This window comes from Cervus canadensis, chromosome 9, assembly GCF_019320065.1.
Source record: "Cervus canadensis isolate Bull #8, Minnesota chromosome 9, ASM1932006v1, whole genome shotgun sequence".
NCBI classification, from domain to species: Eukaryota; Metazoa; Chordata; class Mammalia; order Artiodactyla; family Cervidae; genus Cervus; species Cervus canadensis.
In genome coordinates this window covers 32,740,298-32,761,504 of record NC_057394.1, presented here as the reverse complement: position 1 = coordinate 32,761,504, position 21,207 = coordinate 32,740,298, and the positions used below count along the sequence as shown (strand labels likewise).

General features: G+C 38.4%; 1 protein-coding gene across 1 annotated transcript in view; it reads left to right on the top strand.

Annotated features, from left to right (window-relative positions):
• Positions 1 to 21,207, top strand: part of NDFIP2 (Nedd4 family interacting protein 2) — a 78,677-nt gene that overhangs the window by 24,087 nt on the left and 33,383 nt on the right. Inside the window, exons 2-3 of the mRNA XM_043477914.1 lie at positions 11,123 to 11,288; positions 15,446 to 15,579. Of these exons, the coding sequence (XP_043333849.1) occupies positions 11,123 to 11,288; positions 15,446 to 15,579 (300 nt within the window). The remainder of the gene's footprint in view (positions 1 to 11,122; positions 11,289 to 15,445; positions 15,580 to 21,207) is intronic.

The window sequence follows — 21,207 nt, the reverse complement described above, 5'->3', positions numbered from 1 at the left end:
AAGAAATCTTGTTTCTGATTAGTTTCTTTGGATGTAGTCTTAAAATGTAGTCTTAAAACTTTCCCAGTCAATCACTGGGCTAAAGTATGTTTTTATAATAATGTTTTTATTTTCATAAAAAGGGATATATAACTATTTTAAAAAATAAAGGCAGTATAAGTATAGAGAAAGAAGCAATTTAGGCACCCAAATCTTACCAGCCAAAAATATCTTAGGTTGACATTTGGTGGACATCATTGCATTTGTGCTTATAGACAGGAATAATGTAATAAGAATGAGATCATACTATCCTGTTTTTTAAGAATACGAAATACAATTTTGTTTGACTTTAATGGCAAGGAAGGAAATACTTAAAGAACTGCTGAATTCTAGATAAAGGTTTCTTTCCACAGAGTTGTTAGGTTCTGTAGCATTTCACTAAAATTAAGAGTATAAAAAGTCAATAAGAAATAGTGCTGCAAGGACTCTTCAATATTGCTATACTTTAATGTGGCTTTCCGGGTAGCTCAAGCTGTAAAGAATCTGCCTGCAATGTGGGAGACCTGGGTTCAATCCCTGGGGTGGGAAGATCCCCTGGAGAAGGGCAGGCAGCCCACTCCAATATTCTTGCCTGGAGAATTCCATGGACAGAGGAGCCTGGTGGGCTACAGTCCATGGGGTTGCAAAGACTCTGACACGACTGAGCGACTAACATACACACACACACACACACACACACACACACACACTTTAATATCTGAGATTCAGCTCCTTATTATGAAGTATACTCCTCAGCCAGTTTGGCTTTTTGTACTTGACCCAGTACTGCGTTTGCTGGCTTACTTTTTGGCACATGCAAATAAGTAACTTTTTGGAGAATCTGTAGAAGTGTTCTTACTTAATTTGATTAAGTAAACATAGGAACCTTTCATTGAATGTTGCCATTTTCACTATACTGATCATTGCTTATGCTGGATAGAATATGTTGACTGAAATAAACATTCACAATGTACATGTTGTGAGTTCGGGGACCTTACTGAGGACTGTAGCCTGAGAGATAGCCCCTCAGCTTAGAGAAACTCCTCTAAGAGGAGAGGGTAAGGGAGGAGCCATAATGTATATGAGCTTTATTTGCCAGGAAAACCCTATAGTGAAGCATAAAAAGATTACTAGTACTCATCACAAAATCAGACATCTGAAGTGAGTGGTTTTAGTACTTTTCTGTGGATGGGAAGATGTAAGAATCTGAGGTCATTTGAAATGTTTCCTTAGATGTGTATCTTCACTCTCTAAGGGCTATACATCCAAAGCACAGAAGGTTCCCCATCTTTCACCATCCTGAATCCCCCTCAGAATGCGCAGCCCTTGGGCCACCGCAGTAGCTAGTGGCTTGATCCTTGTAGAACTGGAATGGCAGGCCACATTTATTTCTTTACAAATACTGATATGTTAGCTTGTAAAAATCGAAGCATGGAGCTATTTTGAGAACTCAGAATTTGAATAGTTTTATGAGTTTAAGCATCATCATTAAATATTTCTTCTGCTTATAAAAAATGTGTAGCAGTACTTTCTCCATTGGGGTTTCTCAGTTATGGTCCTCAAACCACTTAAGGGAATCATAAACCCTGAAATCGCTCTGTGTTATTTCCACAGCAGTTTTCTGTGTTCTTTAAGTGGATAATCTTTGCTTATTTTATTGCCCACCTTTGACCCAGGCACGCTGCCCAGGAGGAGGGCGAGGTTGGCTGGGAAACAGTTGATGTGCCAGAAGGAGTTGCTGTACCCTGACCGATGTAGAGTGTCAGGGTCTAGTCTTGGAATATGGTGGCTTCAGCCTCACCCCAGATATTATGAATCTGTAATGAAAGGGGGCTGGACGGGATTTTAGGGGGACAGTTCCATGTCTGCCGTAGATAACCTAATTGCTTAAGACCACAGCATAGTCATTAATAAGTATACCTCAAAACGCTGCTTGCATTGTAGAGAGACAAAACGCAAGTTAGTGACCAGATTTGAAAAATGAAGTGTTGTTTTTTTTTTTAAAGTAAACTTAAACATATTTTATGTTATATAACACATATTTTGGTACAAAACCATGGCAGGCAGGGCTGAAACTGAACATCTTCCTGTGCTGAAATTTATAGACATTTATGGTCTTTTCATGCTGAGTTAATGTGAGCTAGATTGAGAGATTATGGGGAGACTGAGAGGCAGCAGTGCTGTGTAGACAGACAGCTTTAGATGTAAGAAACGTTAGATGTAAGAAAGTATAAGAAGCTGCCAGTCCGGTTGGTACACATATTTTTTCTCCTTTCTTTTTGTCTTTTCTGTCTTTTTCCCCCTTGGTCTATGATAATCTGTTGGTAATCTGTGTTAAGACCATATCCATCTGTTGCTAAAGAGGCATAATTGTAGGGCAGATTTGTAAATACGTGTTTTCTTAGGTAAGGTCTGAGAAAGCCAAATGGAATTTTGAGAAGACTATTTTTTTGCTGACATAAATATTTAAGAATAAGGTCAGGTACTTGTCATTTGAGCTTCCCTCGTGGCTCAGGTGGTGAAGAATCTGCCTGCAATGCTGGAAACCGGGGATCTCGATCCCTGGGTTGGGAAGATTCCCTGGAGAAGGGAATGACTACCCTCTCCAGTATTCTTGCCTGGAGAATTCAATGGACTGAGGAGCCTGGCAGGCTACAGACCCGTTAATTAAAGGGTTATGAACACGACTAATGAGTGCAGTATATAGAGCATTTTGTATTCAAAGAGAATAATCTTAGAATCGAGCGTATTTAGGTTGCAGTTTTGGCATATAAAAAGGAATTTAACGGGAGCCTGAATTCTTTTAAAAATAGAAATTTATGTAAGATCTTTATCCCATCTGTTTGGTTTCTTTTTTCCTTGGAGGTCTTTGGGATGTAAATGTACTCTTAACTCTTTGTCTTTTTACTTCTTAATGCAATAACTAGCTGTTAGAGACTTCAGGATCAGTTCCTGGATCTCGGCTTCCCCGGTGGCTCAGATGGTACAGAGTCTGCCTGCAGTGTGGGAGACCTGGTTTCAATCCCTGGGTCAGGAGGATCCCCTGGAGAAGGAAATGACAACCCACTCCAGTATTCTTGCCTGGAAAACCCTATGGAAAGAGGAGCCTGGCAGGCTGCAATCTGTGGGGTTACAAAGAGCTGGACACGACTGAGCTACTTCACTTTCTCAGAGACTTCAGAGTACTTGGATTATAGCAAGGTTATTTCTCCAGTCTTTCCATTTTATACTACTGTGCTGAGTGATTTATATTACATTTTGTTTTCATTTTAACCAAGGTTGATTCCAAATACTTTGGAGCTTATTTTCCATAGTGTTCAACAGACAGACATAACATCCAGTTTTGTAGAGCTCTTACTTTAGCTGGGAAAACAGATTGTAAATAAATGATTACACAAATACTTTCTATTGTGATAAGAGCTGAGAAGAACAGGGTGCTTTAAGATTGTGTTGCAGTTGTTCAGTCGGAAGTCATGTCCAGCTCTGCGACCTCATGAACTGCAGCATGCCAGACTTCGCTGTCCTTCGCCATCTCCCAGAGTTTGCTCAGACTCATGTCCATTGAGTCGGTGATGCCATCCAACCATCTCATCCTCTATCGTCCCCTTCTCCTCCTGCCTTCAATATTTCCCAGCATCGGGGTCTTTTCCAATGAGTCAGCTCTTCGCATGGCCAAAAGGAGGCCAAAGCTTTGGAGCTTCAGCATCAATCCTTCCAGTGAACATTCAGGACTGATTTCCTGTAAGATTGACTGGTTTGATCTTGCAGTCGGGATTCTCACGAGTTTTCTCCAGCACCACAATTCGAAAGCATCAATTCTTTGGTGCTCAGCCTTCTTTATGGTCCAACTCTCACATCCATACATGATTACTGGAAAAACCGTAGCTTAGACTATACCAACCTTTGTCGGCAAAGTGATGTCTCTGTTCTTTAATATGCTGTCTAGCTTTTTCATAGCTTTTCTTCCAAGAAGCAAGTGTCTTTTAATTTCATAGCTGCAGTCACCATCCGCAGTGATTTTGGAGCACAAGAAAATGAAGTCTGTCACTGTTTTTCCCAGTCTATTTGCCATGAAGTGATAGGACCAGATCCCATGATCTTAGTTTTTTGAATCACAAGCTGGGATCAAGATTGCCGGGAGAAATATCAGTAACTTCAGATATACAGATGACATCACCCTAATGGCAGAAAGTGAAGAGGACTAAAGAGCCTCTTGATGAAGGTGAAAGAGGAGAGTGAAAAAGCTGGCTTAAAAGATTGCGTTAGAGTCCTCATCTACTTGTGAGAGATAGGAAAGATTTTCTTGAGAACTTGATTTTAAGCTAAGATCTGAACTGTGTATAAAAGTCAACTAGGCAGTGCAGTGTGTGTTATTTAACAGAGCCTAGAGCCCCTTTTGGAGAAGAAAATGACAACCCACTCCAGTGTTCTTGCCTGGAGAATCCCAGGGACGGCAGAGCCTGGTGGGCTGCCGTCTGTGGGGTCGCACAGAGTCTGACACGACTGAAGTGACTTAGCAGCAGCAGTAGCAGAGCCCCTTTTTGGCCTTCCCTGATGGCTCAGCGGATCAAGAATCTCCCTGCAATTCAGGAGACACAGGAGATGCCGGTTCAATCCCTGGGTCGGGAAGATCCCCTGGAGGAGGAAAATGGCAATCTAGTCCAGGATTCTTGCCTGAAAAAAAATCCAGTGGACAGAGGAGCCTGGCAGCCTATGGTCTGTAGGGTCACAGAGTTGGACACAAGTGAGTGACTAATGTAGAACCCCTTTGTAGTATGTGATTATGCTCAATTTTGTTTTAAGAAGTGGATTTAATGAGTGGATATTTAGGTCAGCAGCCCAGAACTGTCCAGTGTGACAATATAAAATTAGTCTTGTATTCTTTAGCCACTCTGTTGCCGTTCATTATGCCTCTCTCTCTTTTTTCTTTTCAAAAAACAGATACAGTTGCTCATTTGTTCTTCAAATATATATTTGCTGTGGTTACAGTTTCAGATTGTGTCATTTTCAACAGAAGATTGTACATATATAAACCCAAAGGGGAACTATAAGAATATTATGATGATATTTTATGTGGAAAAAGCTTTTTTATCCTAGGATATCGTGTTTACCTTAATGTTGTTGCTTCAGAGACATGCCAAACCAGAAATTAGAGGATTTTTGCACTTTGGTTTTACTTATTAAAAATTTTAAAATCCAAATTAATTTGTGTTTAGGGTGAAAAAGTCAAATAGTAGAGGATGATATCTCTTTCCTGCCTGCAGCTGTTTGTAGTTGCTTCTGTATCTTTCCAGAAATCTTGATTGCCTATATATGTTACACGAATAATCCTTTTCTCTTCTTTAGGGGGAGGGGAAGTTTGTAGGAAATAGCTTTTAAAAATATTTTGTTGACATACAGTTGACCTGCGATGTTGTGTTTCTTTCTTATTATTTAAAAAATTCAGTTATACTGTATATAATTTTTTACACCTTTCTTTCAGTTGACATATCATGAGCAGACAGTTTGCAAATAAAAGCCCTTTTAATTTAAAAGACAATTGTGTCTCGATAAAATATATATTGCTCCTTGGCTTTAAATGTTTGTTTTAAAGACTCCTTCAAGTCATGGAGCCTCTGAAGCCTGTGGTGTTCTTTGTAGAGCACCATGAAATAATGGTATTCTCTCGTACGAGCAAGAAAGGTTTTGACCAGCAGAAATACACCTGTATTATATTATGAAATATAAAACTGCAACCAAACTTCTGTACTTTCAAAAGAAGAAGCTAAAAATTAGGCATATTTTTTTATTAATATTTACTTGTTGCTCATGCACTCTTTTCAATCATTTGCATCATTTCCTGATCACTGCTTTATTGTAGGTTCTCTCTCATTAACGGAAAGGTATCCAGACACTGCAGAAGTTTAGTGGAAAAAATTTGGTGGAGAAATAAACCTAAAATTAAGAAGATTATGTTAATTTGTTTAATGATATATGTGTGCATGAGAAAGACTGCTGAAATTCACTTTTATTGGTACAAAAATCTAGTTCCATTTGCTAAGCAGCAGTGTTTTTTGCGACTGTCTTCTGAGCTATTTGTTTTAACACTTAGGCTGTTTGCAGAAATTTCTTAGCACCGGCTATTACCTTACCCCTAGGAGTATAGATAAGGCAGCTTACTTTCTTTTTGGGTGACTAAACTCTGTAGCTTGACTCTACAGCTATAGATTGGTTTTATTGTAACCTTATCTGTTTGCTTCTCTCAGGCAGGTGTTGGATAAGGCAACATTGACTGACAGAGATTACCAGAGTTTTTTTCCCGGAGTCCTGTTACCTTAGGGTTAGAAGAAACCCTTGTCATCTCCTACTTTTGTATGAAGGACAAGAATCCCATTAGATGTTGGTTGACTGACCGTGCTATTTTTTTTGAGAATGAAAGGTGAAGACAAGTCTAAAATGAGTGGGTCTCTGGTGCAACAGGCATAAAGTGTCCGGGGGAAAACAGCTGTATGTTCATCCTAGTTATACCACAGTCTTGCCAGATAGTCATCCAAAATCTGCCTGAAAAGGATTTGTTGCCCCACAGAAAAGCGAGTACTGTAAAAATTAAAAGGTACTAACTAAAAAATTTAAAAAAATTTTAAATTGAGCTAAAGTTTGTCTCCTTGCAATTACTAACTCTTCTTTCCAGCTTTTGCCCTCTGGTACTAAATGTAGTCAGTATGTGGTAGTATACAAAATGTATTAGCTTTTTATAGAAATTAAAGAAAAAACACACAAAAAGAGAACCCCCAACCCCCCTGCCCTGCGATCTTATATTTCTTCCCTGTAATTCAGTTTCTGTGGCCAAGTTGAAACAGACCAGAGAAAAGAAATGAGAGGAAGAAAAAGAAAAGACCATGCTGCTAACTAACCCACCAGGCCCTGGGGTACTGGGTAGAGTTCACTAAACAGCATTTTATAGGACATCTGTAATGGTTACCTTAGTATGTTTAGAAGATGTTCACTGAGATCTCTAGCTTCTCAAAAGCGGGTTTTCCAGTTATTACCTTAATGTTTTATCACCTTAAGATAGAATGAAGGAATATGTATAGGAGACATGCCAATTCCAATTAAAGAAACAGTAGTTTATACACAGGAAGGCTAGACCTCCAGCTAGCTAATCAGTAATGCTTAGAGTTTTCTCATCGTTAAAAATACTTAATGTACATGTATAATAACTAGCTACAGCTATATCCTTCAGACTAAAAAATTGTGTTTTCCTGTACAGCTTTTCATCACCCTGGTCACTGGATTAAAGATACTTTAATTTTCATGTGCTATTGCCCATATATATATATATTTTTTCCCCCCCTCAGGAGGCTCATAAATAGGACAAGCTAGGAGGATAACTTTTGAGGTGAGGTATGGATGTGACACAGAGCCTGGTTCATTACTGTATATATGTGGGTCCCATCCCACTCTTCCCCTCTTTTTCTGCTGTTTAGGAAGTTGATACAGAATGTAAAATAGAACCATTTAACAGCATAACAGCATGATTAGGGAAAATTTTCTACAAATGGCATTGTCTAATTTGATAAACATATTACTTAATTTTAACCCTTGTGTGAATTTAGAGGAAAGGCAGGCAGGTGTTGAAAAAATTAAACAGTAGTCCATCTGAGAGAGAAGTGGAGATTCTTCTTTGAGCCAGTCTGAGAACTGTAACTCAGGAGACAGTCTTTCAGAAAGTTCTGATTGATGTTAAAAGTAAAAGCACAAATATGTAAGTTTTTGAGACAAAAAGTTATATATCAAAGTAACTGGGTTGGGAAGATCCCCTGGAGGAGGAGGAAATGGCAACCCACTCTGGTATTCTTGTCTGGAAGATCACATGGACAGAGGAGCCTGGCAGGCTACAGTCCATGGGATCTTCAGAGAGTCGGACATGACTTAGTGACCAAACAACATATTGACACTTTACATAGTCCAACAAGGTAAGTAGTGGGGTCAGTGTGACTCCTTATAGACCCGAGAAGGCAGTATTATCTCCTGAGTAGTTACCTTGCTGGCACCAGATGGAGATTGCTTTTTTGGGGGTGAGCAGGCATTCCTGTGTCTTCTAAGGAGATCTAGTCTAGTCAATAGTGAGTGCACAGTGCACCCTAAAAGGGAAGGGATGGTGACTCAAAGCAGCAGAAAAAGGTTTATGCTAAAATTTTTCTTGTCCTGCCTTAAAAATAAGTTTGTTTTATCACATTGTAGGTTAATCTGTGGAGACACCAAAGATACATAAAAAATTACAGTGTTACAGTTAAAGTGAGTTGGAAGTTCTGTGCTACAGTGGAGAGAGACTGTTGACTGAATTACTGGGTTTTACTGTTGACACAGAGCAACTGTTCAGTGTATACTATAATTTTGTAAGAATGAAACTGAAGGTGTTAGTAGGGTGGTTGAAATTAATTGGTGTCTTGTATAAGTTCCAAAACTTTATTTCTGAGATCATATGTAAAAGTGTCTGTAGTAACTCTTTTTATTGTAGTTATGTGAATATGTTTTGATAGGTTGAAGAAGAGAGTTGGTCATTCTGGAGAACATATTTGCATATTCAATATGTTAGGGGTATTTCCTGAGAGGAATTAGGGCAGAGCTGTTTGTCATGTAGGGTTTTCTTTTTAGTACAGTTCATCTCCATTTGCAGTATTAATAGTAGATATGGAATAATGGTTTCCCCCCTTTTTTTTTTTTTTGGAACTTCACTATTATTTGTTTAGTAATACTAATTTCTACATGTACTAAATATACTCATAGAGGCTAAATTACTAAATATAGGCTATTTCTAAGTATATATCTGTACTTTGTTTGACTTGACTTGTTCATCTGACAGTTTTGCTCTTAAAATGTGGTCAAAGGTGACCGAAAGCATTGGGAGCCCTCCTGAGTGCCTTGTAATGGGAAACATAGAATATGCTTTATGACCCTAGAGCAAAGTGATGCTAGTCAAGAGGTTGCTCATTTAGTGCCTACTTAGAAGAGCCCTGCGAGTAAATAAATGTTAAAGCTCATACAGAGTTGACTTTGTGCTTATTTGAACTCACTTTCTGTGAGTGAATTTTGTTACATAAATTTTGAGGCTGTTGACTGAAGAAAAACATACAACCTAAAAATTTCAAGTTACGTTTTATTTGGGGACCTTACTGAGGACTGTATCCCAGGAGACAACCTCTCAGGTAGGTCTGAGGAACTGTTCCTAAGAGGTGAGGGAGAAGCCAGGATTCGTAGGAGTTTTTTTCTGGGGGAGGGCCAGGGGAGTAGTAGAACATGAGAAGAATACTGTTAATCACACAAATAGATGTCTGAAGTTAATGATTTTAGTCCTTTTCTATGTGTGCACATGTGCTTGGTTGCTCATTTGTGGCTGACTCTTTGTGATTGCACGGACTGTAACCTGCCAGGCTCTTTTGTCCATGGGATTTTCGAGGCAGAAATACTGGAGTGGGTTGCTATTTCTTCCTCCAGGGGGTCTTCCTGACCCAGGGATCGAACCAGTCCCTCCTGTGTCTCCTGCATTGGCAGGTGGATTCTTTACCACTGTGCCACCTGGGAAGCCCTTTGTGCAGAAGATGTTATTAAAGTCTGGGCTTATTGAAATTATTCTTCACATGTGCTTTTTAGCTACCTAGGGCCTGTATCCTCTCACCATCCTGAGTTCCTCTCAGGGTACAGTGAATGTGGTTGGCGGTGTTGGTTGGTAGCTTGATGGTGGGCAGCCTTCACTGTTTGCTGGAATGACAAGCAACGTTTTTCCACAATGTTAAGAAAAAAGTTGTCTTCTTGAGATGATTTTATGTTGATTTGTTTTGTTAAAAATTATAATACATTTATGAATTTACAAAACGGTTTTGCTAGTGTAATCTCTTACCCCAAGACACATCCAAACAGCAGTGAAGTAAGTTGACCTCCTGTTTTACTTCACATATTTAAAAAAATTCTCTAGTGACTACTTATTAGACTGAAGCACTGCATAATTTCTGTTTTTGAGTTTATAAAATAAAGTATATTAAATAAAAGAGAAGAAGGGTAGAACTAGTATTTGTTAAATGCCTTTTGTGTGTTTGGCATTATGCTAGATGATTTTCAATTATTATTTTACAGTTCTGTGAGGATTTTGGTTTCATTTAGAATTTACATGTGGAGTCACTAAGGTACAGAGAAAGTAAGTTTAGTGAAGCTTATGGAAAGTGGAGTAATAATTTTCATGTTCTAAAATTAAAAATGCATTATATCACAGCATGCAGATTTGTTCTCTTGACAAGCTTTTTTTTTTTTTTTTTTTAACTAAAAAGTAGGAGGTGTGCAGCCACATTGCTTGGATTTGATTCATGGCTTGGCCTTCCTACTTATTGTAATGTTTGGCAAATTATTCTAAGTCTCTACATGTCCAGGGTTGTTTTGGTTTGGGTTTTTTTTTTTTCCTTTTTTCTTTTAGCCTGTGAAATGGGGATAATAGTCTAACAGTCTCTTGTTTGTTGTGAGGATTAAATGAGTTAAACCATAAAGATCTCAGTATATTATCTAGTGTTTATTGAACTTTCAATAAATTGGTTGTAATGAAGAACATTTTCCAGAGTTTTATATGCACAGTGACTTATTTTGCTTTATAAGTAATTTTGCTTTATAAGTAATTCTTTTGGTACTTAGGAAAACCTCAGAGTATTCCACATTATTAGAATGTTTATAAATTGTTACTCTATTTCATTAATTCGTTTTACATAAGATACTAATATAATAGATATGGTGTTGTGGTTGTATTAGTTTTACTTTTCTTTGCTCTACACAGTGATTAATACATGGTAGACAATATGTATTGCAGGATTGAGTGAACTTGAATCTGTTATCATTACCTTTTTTCTCTATAAATTCCTAAAAATTTGAACTTTATTCTTATTATAAATTATAAAAATTCTAAACTTAATGACTATGTCCCTCAAAAATTTTATTCATCTTTTTAAATGCTATTTTAGCTTGTTTTTAGCTAAAAAAAAAAAAAAAAAGAAAGAAAATGATTCTTTGCCTGAAATAATCTTTAAAAATAAAAAAAAAATGTGATTCACATTAATGTTTTCATTTTCATTTGTTCTCTCAGCTTCACAATGAAGAGGATAATTCAGAATCATCTGCTGTAGAGCATCCGTCTACTTCAAACCCAACACCACACACCGTGCAGGCCGCTCCTTCAGCATCTGGACATGAGACTGACTCTTCTCCTCCCCCTTACAGTAGTATTACTGTGGAAGTACCTACAACTTCAGGTATTGTTGCTCTTAGTATGGAACTACTAGTAATGTTTTTAAGAACTCAGTTTTTTTTTTTTAACCAGTATGGTTTTGTATAATTATCAAGTCTGTTAATGGGCTTCTCTAGTTTTATGATTTTTTAAAACAAATTTTTCTAAAGATAGTTTATAAAATAATTTGCTCTGTGCCTTATGTATCTCACTGTTTTAAAAATCAGTTTAAAAATGCAGCTTGTCAAGCTTTCTTAGGCTTGCTAGAATCCATTTCCAGTGGACTAACCTATATAACTTTTGGAAGAAATACACTTACCTATAGATTCGCGCACACATATAATGCCTACAGATGTGCATGCATAAACATACCCATACATGTGTGAGTTTACTTGTATAGTCATAAAACCAGGTATTATTCATGATGAATGTGAGTGGGAATGTGGTGAGCATATGTGAATGGACGTGAAGGGTGTACATAGTGTTCCCCCCTGCACATGGTAATATTTCTTGAATACAAGGCAGTGATTCCTGCTTGTTACTGTTCATCTCATTCTTTCAGGTCATTCTCAAGAATACTCTCGTCTGTTTCTCTGGCCACAATTTATATTTTTCCAGTAATGTTAAGTTAATCATTCTGTGATGGAAGATGCTAAGAGTGAAAGTCCCTTTGCTAAATGTCCCTTTGTGGTGGCTACTATTTGTTTAACAGACTACCTCAAACCTGATGGAGTAAGATAACAATCATTATTATCAATTCTCAGAATTTGGAGGGTGAACTTGGCTCCATGATGAAGTTCTCCATAATGATAACAATCATTATTATCAATTCTTAGAATTTGGAGGATGAACTTGGCTCCATGATGAGGGTCTCCCGTGATTGTTGTCTGATGGAGGCAATTGCAGGCTTCTGTATTCACACATTTACTGGTTGAGGCAGGCTTCAACTGGGGCCTCAGCTGAGGCTGTTGGCCAGAACAGCTATTGGTGGCCTCCTCTTGTGGCCTGGGCTCCTCTCTGAATGCAGGCTGGCTTCTAAGAACAAGTGTTCTGAGAGAAAGCCAGATGGAACTGGTTACATTGCCTCAAAAGTCACAGTGCAGGTGGTTATAAGTGAGTCAGTTCAGTCTCTCTTAGGATTATTGAAGAATTAGTCTCCACCTCTTCACGGGAAGTGTTTCAAAGAGTAGACTGTGGTTTAAAACCGCCACAGCTGTATATAGCCTCTTCCTCTGCCACCAGGCTTGCTGCTTTGACAGTCTTCCCAATTTCAGTAAATGGCTCCAGCAGGCCAGAAACCAGGGAGTCAGCTTTTTGGTCTTATTATAAAATCATGTGGTTTTTCTCCTTCAGTTTTTGTTGTCATGAAATATTTTATTAGCATATTTCTTCTTGAAGCTAATCCATCCCTATATTCTTGGACTTTTTGCCATCATGTTCCAGTCTTTCCTGGATTTGAATCCATTACTATTTTAGTGTTTTTTGCAGCTTTTTTCAGGTGATCTGTAACTTTATGTACTGTCTTTTTGGTTTGGAAAAAGCAAACTTTTGGAAAGCAAGGTTGAAAGCAAAATTCTATGAAAACAACATAAAATGAATTGAGAAGCTTCTCAGTTTTCTATGATGTATAGTAGTTTTGATAATGTAACATGATATTTTTAAAGGTTAGGTGAATTTCAACTGTGAAACAAGTGAAGCCTAGTCTAGATTTTCAGTTATTTTCACCATCTCCTTTGTGATTCCTGGTCTTTTAAATTTTTTCACCTGTACTTAAAGGGCATGCCTGACTAATTGAGAGTAAGACCTGAGTAATCCTAGAATTTTGGGTCTCTGCTTAATGAAAGCTATTATACTATTTTTCTTTAGTTTTTTGGTCAATGTTATATTTTAGGTGTGGACAGTGCCTGTTTTCTGTGGAGATTATGTTCTTCAGTAGGTCACTTTATGACTGTTTTTATAGATCTGAGTAACATCAGTTATAACAGGTAACATTTGTATATAATGCTTCACTTTTTAGAGTCCTCTTGAATACTGTTCTATTTTATCCCATAATAGCAAGTAATAGTGTTGCTGGGTCAGCTTCGTAGATAAGAAAGGAGAACTTCATAGGACTTAAGTAATGTGCTTCAGGTTACACAACTTCCAAGAAGGAGGACTAGGATTGGAACTCCCCAGACTTCACATTCTGTGGTTGGGAACCAACCTCTGCCTTAAAGGGGAGAAGAAAAGGAAGTAAAATTGACAAGTGAAAATAAAAGATGCTTCTTCCCAACTTTTACCTGTTACTGGCATAGGTATTGTTTCTATCTTGGGTGTTAAAACTTTTTAAAAACTTCCATATTTTTTTTTAAATTGGAGAATAATTGCTTTACAGTGTTACATATCTAGTTTTAAGGTAAAGGATCTCATTACCTTGGATAATATATGCCAGTGTTCCAGGTTTTTAAATAAATATTTATTTACCTTATTTTTGACTGTGCCGAGTCTTCGTTGCTGTGTGGGGGTTTTCTCTAGCTGCAGTGAGCAGGGGCCACTCTTCCGTGCGGGGTGTGGGCTCCTTGTCATCGTGTACCCTCTCGTGGCAGAGATCAGGCCCTAGGGTGCTGGGACTTCAGGAGTTGTGGTACCCAGGCTTAGTTGGCCCAAGGCATGTCGGGTCTTTCTGAACCAGGGATTGAGCTTGTGTCCTCTGCAGAGCAAAGTGGATTCCTTTTTTTTTTTTTTTTTAAGCAAAGTGGGTTCCTAACCACTAGGCCACCAGGGAAGCCACCATTTATTTCAGTTTTAAAAGTTCATACTTTTAATGTTATTGCCTTAAACTTCATAATCATTGTTTTTACTGAAATTCTGCTTCTACTTTAATCTTCAGAACTAAAGAAATCTATTTACTTGACTGTGTGCAGTGTTTTTACATCCTAATAATAAGTCTTTTCTAAGAATTTGTGACTCTTGTGCCTTTTGTTGGATAACATTCAGTATTACGCTGCTGCTCACCACTTCCTGTTATTAAGTTAAAAATTGCCTAACTCCAGACCCTTAGCTCTTACTGATATCATTATAAATACTTATTTTTGAAACCTATAGACATTAAAATGCAATAGGAAAATTTTTGCTTGAGTGTAGTGTGTTTTCATGTTGAAAATGCAAGAAAGTCTGATAAAGATAGGTAAGTTATAAACAATATAGAAAGTGTGAAAATGCTGTCATTATGATAGAGGAAATCACAGAAGTAGTGTAAAACACTGTGGTATGTACTACTTTTAGAATCTACGTGTTATTTATGTCAGTAATTCTAGCACATCTTAGTCGACTGATTGACCTATGTGTATGATTTTACTTATACGAAAGTTGGCAATAAATGTTGCAGCTTTAAAAAAATCATTTTATTGTAATGTACTTCTGGAGATCATATTTCAAAAATAGCTTAAAAATTGGGGAGGGAGAACTCTTCCAAAAAAAGAAAACCTAAAGAGCTAGGTAGGTGCAGGGAAAATGCAAGAAGGGATAAGAGTGAAAAAGAGTTAAAAAGCATCAATCTTTTAGCCAAGAGAAATACTGAGTTTGCTTAGGAGTTGCTAAAATTGACCCATATAGAAAAATTAATGTCATATATTAGCGGAACAAAGTCTTTGGGGTCCAGAAATTCCTGGGTTCTGCCACTTCTTGATTATGTGACCCTGGGCAAATCACCTAAGTTTTCTGAACCTCAGAGTTGCTGAGGTTAATGTATTTAGAAGTGGTATAGGAGGTGGATAGTGCTATTTCAATGTTTTTTTTTTCTTTTTTTAACTATTATTCCTGCTGTTTTTCCTCTTTTTGACTGTGAGATTATGGGCAGATAAATTCTCTGAGCACAGCAAGTGGGCACACAGAACGTGTTCACATGTGGTGAGTTTCTTACCTCATTTGTGTTGCACACATTTTCAGAGTCTCCTTCTTGATGCTCTTGTTTTGTGTATCAGTCTCTGGATGATATTTATCAGTCTTTTCTCAATAAATACAGGACTCCCAAGAATATGATGTAGTAATAATTTATATGTTATACAGCTTATAACATAGGACTACAGATAGCAGTGATCATCCTCAGTGGCATTCTGTAACTTGTTAAATTGTATTATGGCTATAAAAATGTCATTAGTTTGTTTTAATAGTTACCTTTTTTTTTTAAACCCTTTTCTTCAGATACAGAAGTTTACAGTGAGTTTTATCCTGTGCCGCCTCCTTACAGTGTTGCTACCTCTCTTCCCACGTACGATGAAGCTGAGAAGGCCAAAGCTGCTGCGATGGCAGCTGCAGCAGCAGAAACATCTCAAAGAGTAAGACAGTGTTATCGTTTCCTTTGAGAATAATATCTAAGATAGTTCTCTCTACATGCATTTATTTTTATTTTTCGTATTTTCTGTACTGCTGCTCATTTGTGTCATTGTGTTTTGGCACTCTCTGAGTGAAATACACGTTCTGCATTCCTTGACCTCCCTCATTTCTGTTTCTGTTGGTCTTTTCCTGCACCCTGTCTCAGATTGTGGTCATCTTGGTGTTCTCGTTACCAATAATGTATCATTTTCTAAACTTGATTTCAGGCATCTCATGCACTAAGACTCATCCCTCCCACCCTTCCCCTTGCCATCCCTCTGACTTCCTCATTCAAGTTACCCCCACCCCGTTGACTTCTTCACTGTTAATGAAGTGTCTTTAGTGTCTTTACTTCCTTTCTTATGTAGTTTAGATTCTGTGGTCCATAACTATAATTATAAATTATTATTTTCTATTCATTCAGCCAGTCCAGTGACTCTATGAGTGAACTCACAGTAGGTTAAAACACTCACAGGCAAGTCTGGATCTGTCTCTTGTGGACTTACTGCTCCTTTCTCCTGGGTCCTGGTGAGCACAAGGTTTTGTTTGAGCCCTCCAAGTATTTCTGGCAGGTATGGGGTTTGATTCTAAATGTGATTTTGCCCCTCCTACCATCTTGCTGGGGCTTCTCCTTACCCTTTGACATGGGATATCTCTTTTTGGTGTCTGAGGAGGCCTTACAAATGGTTGCCTAAGGAGCCCTTACAAATAGCTCAGAAAAGAAGAGAAGCTAAAGACAAAGGAGAAAAGGAAATATATACCCATTTGAATGCAGAGTTCCAAAGAATAGCAAGGAGAAATAAGAAAGCCTTCCTCAGCAATCAATGCAAAGAAATAGAGGAAAACAATAGAAAGGGAAAGACCAGAGATCTCTTCAAGAAAATTAGAGATACCAAGGGGATATTTCTTGCAAAAATGGGCACAATAAAGGACAGAAATGGTGTAGACCTAACAGAAGCAGAAGATATTAAGAAGAGGTGGCAAGAATACACAGAAGAACTAAACAAAAAAGGTCTTCATGACCCAGATAACCACGATGGTGTGATAACTCACCTAGAGCCAGACATCCTGAAATGCAAAGTCAAGTGGGCCTCAGGAAGCATCACTACGAACAAAGCTAATGGAGGTGATGGAATTCCAGTTGAGCTATTTCAAATCCTAAAAGATGGTGCTGTGAAAGTGCTGCACTCAATATGCCAGCAAATTTGGAGAACTCAGCAGTGTCCACAGGACTGGAAAAGGTCAGTTTTCATTCCAATCCCAAAGAAAGGCAATGCCAAAGAATGTTCAAACTGCTGCACAATTGCACTCATCTCACACGCTAGCAAAGTAATGCTCAAAATTCTCCAAGCCAGGCTACAAGAGTACATGAACCATAAACTTGCAGATTTTCAAACTGGATTTAGAAAAGGCAGAGGAACCAGAGATCAAATTGCCAACATCCGTTGGATCATAGAAAAAACAAGAGAGTTCCAGAAAAACATCTACTTCTGCTTTATTGACAATGCCAAAGCCTTTGACTGTGTGGATCACAACAGACTCTGGAAAATTCTGAAAGAGATGAGAATACCAGATCACTTGACCTGCCTCCTGAGAAATGTGTATGCAGGTCAAGAAGCAACAGTTAGAACTGGACATGGAACAACAGACTGGTTCCAAATCAGGAAAGGAGTATGTCAAGGCTGTATGTTGTCACCCTGCTTATTTAACTTATATGCAGAGTACATCATGAGAAATGTCTGGCTGGATGAAGCACAAGCTGGAATTAAGATTTCTGGGAGAAATATCAATAACCTCAGATATGCAGATGACACCACCCTTATGGCAGAAGATGAATAAGAAGTAAAGAGCCTCTTGATGAAAGAGAAAGAGGAGAATGAAAAAGTTGGCTTAAAACTCAACATTCAGAAAACTAAGATCATGGCATCCGGTCCCATTACTTCATGGCAAATAGATGGGGAAACAATGGAAACAGAGGCTTTATTTTTTTGGGCTCCAAAATCACTGCAGATGGTGACTGCAGCCATGAAATTAAAAGACACTTGCTCCCTGGAAGAAAAGCTATGATAAACCTAGACAGCATATTAAAGAACAGAGACATCACTTTGCCGACAAAAGTCTGTTTAGTCAAAGCTATGGTTTTTCCAGTAGTCATTTACAGATGTGAGAGTTGGACCATAAAGAAAGCTTGAGGGCCGAAGAATTGATGCTTTCAAACTGTGGTGCTAGAGAAGACGCTCGAGAGTCCCTTGGACAGCAAGGAGATCCAACCAGTATCCAACCAGTCAATCCTAAAGGAGATCAGTCCTGAATATTTATTGGAAGGACTGATGCTAAAGCTGAAACTACGGTACTTTGGCTACCTGATGTGAAGAACTGACTCATTTGAAAAGACCCTGATGCTGGGAAAGATTGAAGACAGGAGGAGGAGGGGACGATAGAGGATGAGATGGTTGGATGGCATCACCGACTCAATGGGCATGAGTTTGAGTAAGCTCCGGGAGTTGGTGATGGACCAGGGAAGCTTGGTGTGCTGCAGTCCATGGGGTCGAAAAGAGTTAGATACAACTTAGCAATTGAACTGAATTGAACTGAACTGAGGTTAAAACACAAAGAAAGAATTTACCAGGCCTACAAACTTACGTTTGTCAATTCACTTCTTTTTTTGGTCAATTCACTTCTTTTTTTTCTGTCCTTTGAATACATGCCACCCCAGAATTTGGGAGTGATGGTCAAAGATTCCACCGCCTGTTCTCCCCCATCTTCCCTGTCTTAGTAATCAAGTCAGTGATAGATGCCTATGTTATTTCCTGTTCTGGTAAAGGAGTGGCTATCTCGGTAATAGGGAGTGAGATGTATGTATGCTGTTATTCTTCAGTCATGTGAAAAGCGGGGAATTACTTACATTTTACCATGGCTGCAAGCAGGACTAGAGTTTGTTACCTTTTTTTCTTGCCTTAGACTTTAGAGGTGTCATTTCAAATTTTTGATTCATCCCCATTTTGTTCAGGAAAAGAACACAAAATATCGTGTCATGGAGGAAAGCTCGAATGAGGTGAGGGGCCAAGGTGGGGAGGAACGTGTTTGTATATATTCTCACCCTGCCACCAACAGGCCAGCTCCCAATGAGTAGATTGTCTGATGGTTGAGTGGTTGGGTTTCTTTCATCAGCCAAAACCACCTCCACACCTTCTCCCACTCCCGTCCTCCAGCACACACAAAGTTAAACATCATCATAAGTAGTTTTGGACACATAAGTAAAGATAGTAAACCACAAATTTATTATTGATGCATTTTCTGTCTGAGAGTTAAGTAAGTTTTTGTGAAGACTGTGGCATAAATATAGCTCAGTCAGTAAGGATTTTTGATGTTGGGAGGAGAGAATTACAGAGCAGGAGGACAGATCAGTAAGGTGTGGAGTTTTTATCAGGCATGTGTGTTTATGTACATGTTTGTATATACATGCACACACTCTCTTGGTGACTTGGGGACAGTGGCTCCTTTTCTCAGGGAATGTCTCCCTGGGGACTTTGGGAATGGTAAAGGTCTTTAGGGCTTTGCTGGTGGCTCAGATGGTAAAGAATCTGCCTGCAGTGCAGGAAACCCAGGTTCGATCTCTGGGTCGGGAAGATCCCCTAGAGAAAGGAATGGGTACCCACTCCAGTAAAGGATGTTAAGGACCTAATGTCTTCTGTTGCCCTAACTTCCACTCTATTGGATCAAAACTAAAGAGAAAGTAGGAATCATTAAGTCTTCTTCTCTGTGTCTTGAGATAGAAGCGATTTTACCTTTTGGAGAGAAAACTGAAGTGTTACTGTTAGAACCCCTCACTGTCGTCATTTCCAGTGTCTTGTTTTAGAAAGTAATGTGTTTCTCTGCCTGAATTGGAATATGCCTATAAAGAAAAGTTTTCTGTTTGTTTCTGAGACCATTTTAACTCTAGCTTATGAAGATTGTGGAAAATTTTATGGAAAGTAGAAACAGAGTTGTGCAAAGAAACTAACTTTGACCCTTATAAAAAATCTTTCAAATTTGTCTGTTTCTATCCCCCTGCTCCAGCACCCTTTTTCTGCAGATTATCGAGTATGAGTTTCTATACTTGATTCAGATAAAAAAACTGGTCTGATTAGCACTTGAGTACTTTCAGTTGTAAATAAATCTCAACTGGATTAACTGAAAATTTATTTCTTAAACTCAGTTTCATTGGGGGAATATAGGTAGTCAGGACACTTGGAAACAATACTTTTTCCTACTGTTTCTTATTTTTATTGTGTAGGGTTGCAGGTATGATTATGTGATGACTCAGTAGATTTACTGAAATGCATTACCCATTTTTAATATTTCTATGAAAAATAGAAAGAACTAAAGAGCCTCTGGATGAAAGTGAAAGAGGAGAGTGAAACAGTTGGCTTAAAGCTCAACATTCAGAAAACCAAGATCATAGCATCCAGTTCATCACTTCATGGCAAATAGATGGGGAAACAGTGGAAAAAGTGGCTGACTTTATTTTTCTGTGCTCCAAAATCACTGCAGATGGTGATTGCAGCCATGAAATTAAAAGACGCTTACTCCTTGGAAGGAAAGTTATGACCAACCTAGACAGCATATTAAAAAGCAGAGACATTACTTTGTCAACAAAGGTCCATCTAGTCAAGGCTATGGTTTTTCCAGTGGTCATGTACAGATATGAGAGCTGGACTGTAAAGAAAGTTGAGCACTGAAGAATTGATGCTTTTGAACTGTGGTGTTGGAGAAGACTCTCGAGAGTCCCTTGGACTGCAAGGAGATCCAACCAGTCCATCCTACAGGAGATCAGTCCTGGGTGTTGAAGGACTGATGTTGAAGCTGAAGCTCCAATACTTTGGCCACCTGATGCGAAGAGTTGACTCCTTTGAAAAGACCCTGATGCTGGGAAAGATTGAGGGCAGGAGAAGGGGACGACAGAGGATGAGATGGTTAGATGGCATCACCGACTCAATGGACATGGGTTTGGGTGGACTCCGGGAGTTTGTGATGGACTGGGAGGCCTGGTGTGCTGCTGTTCATGGGGTTCCAAAGAGTTGGACACGACTGAACGACTGAACTGAACTGAACTGATGAAAAATATTTGAATTTCACATAATTCACTTTATAAAACTTTTAAACATGGCTTGCCACTTTGTCTCATCTTATAAGCATCTAGTGGATAGGATTCATTTTTTTGTACGTTGTTTAAAATTGTATGTGAGTACAATTTTGACACAAAAGCTAGCACTTGATAAATTATGCACAACCCCAAGATGATTTCTGATACCTAGCTATTACCTAGCACATCCTTGGTGTTTAATAAATAATAGTTAATTAAGTTAATGAATGCTTTTTTTAAAAATAGCCAGTGTGGGAAATTAGAAAGAAAAAATACTATTGTTGCCCTAAGACAGCTGTTTGTTTTAAATTTTTTCTTAATTTTAGGGCTTCTAAGTCAATGTTTAATGTAATTGAAATTATTGTGTAGCTACCATGTTTTATTTTTTTAAGCATTTTATGTATTTTCTGTTACATTAATGGTTGAGTGAGATTCCATGGAATCAATATACTCTTAATATAGGGGC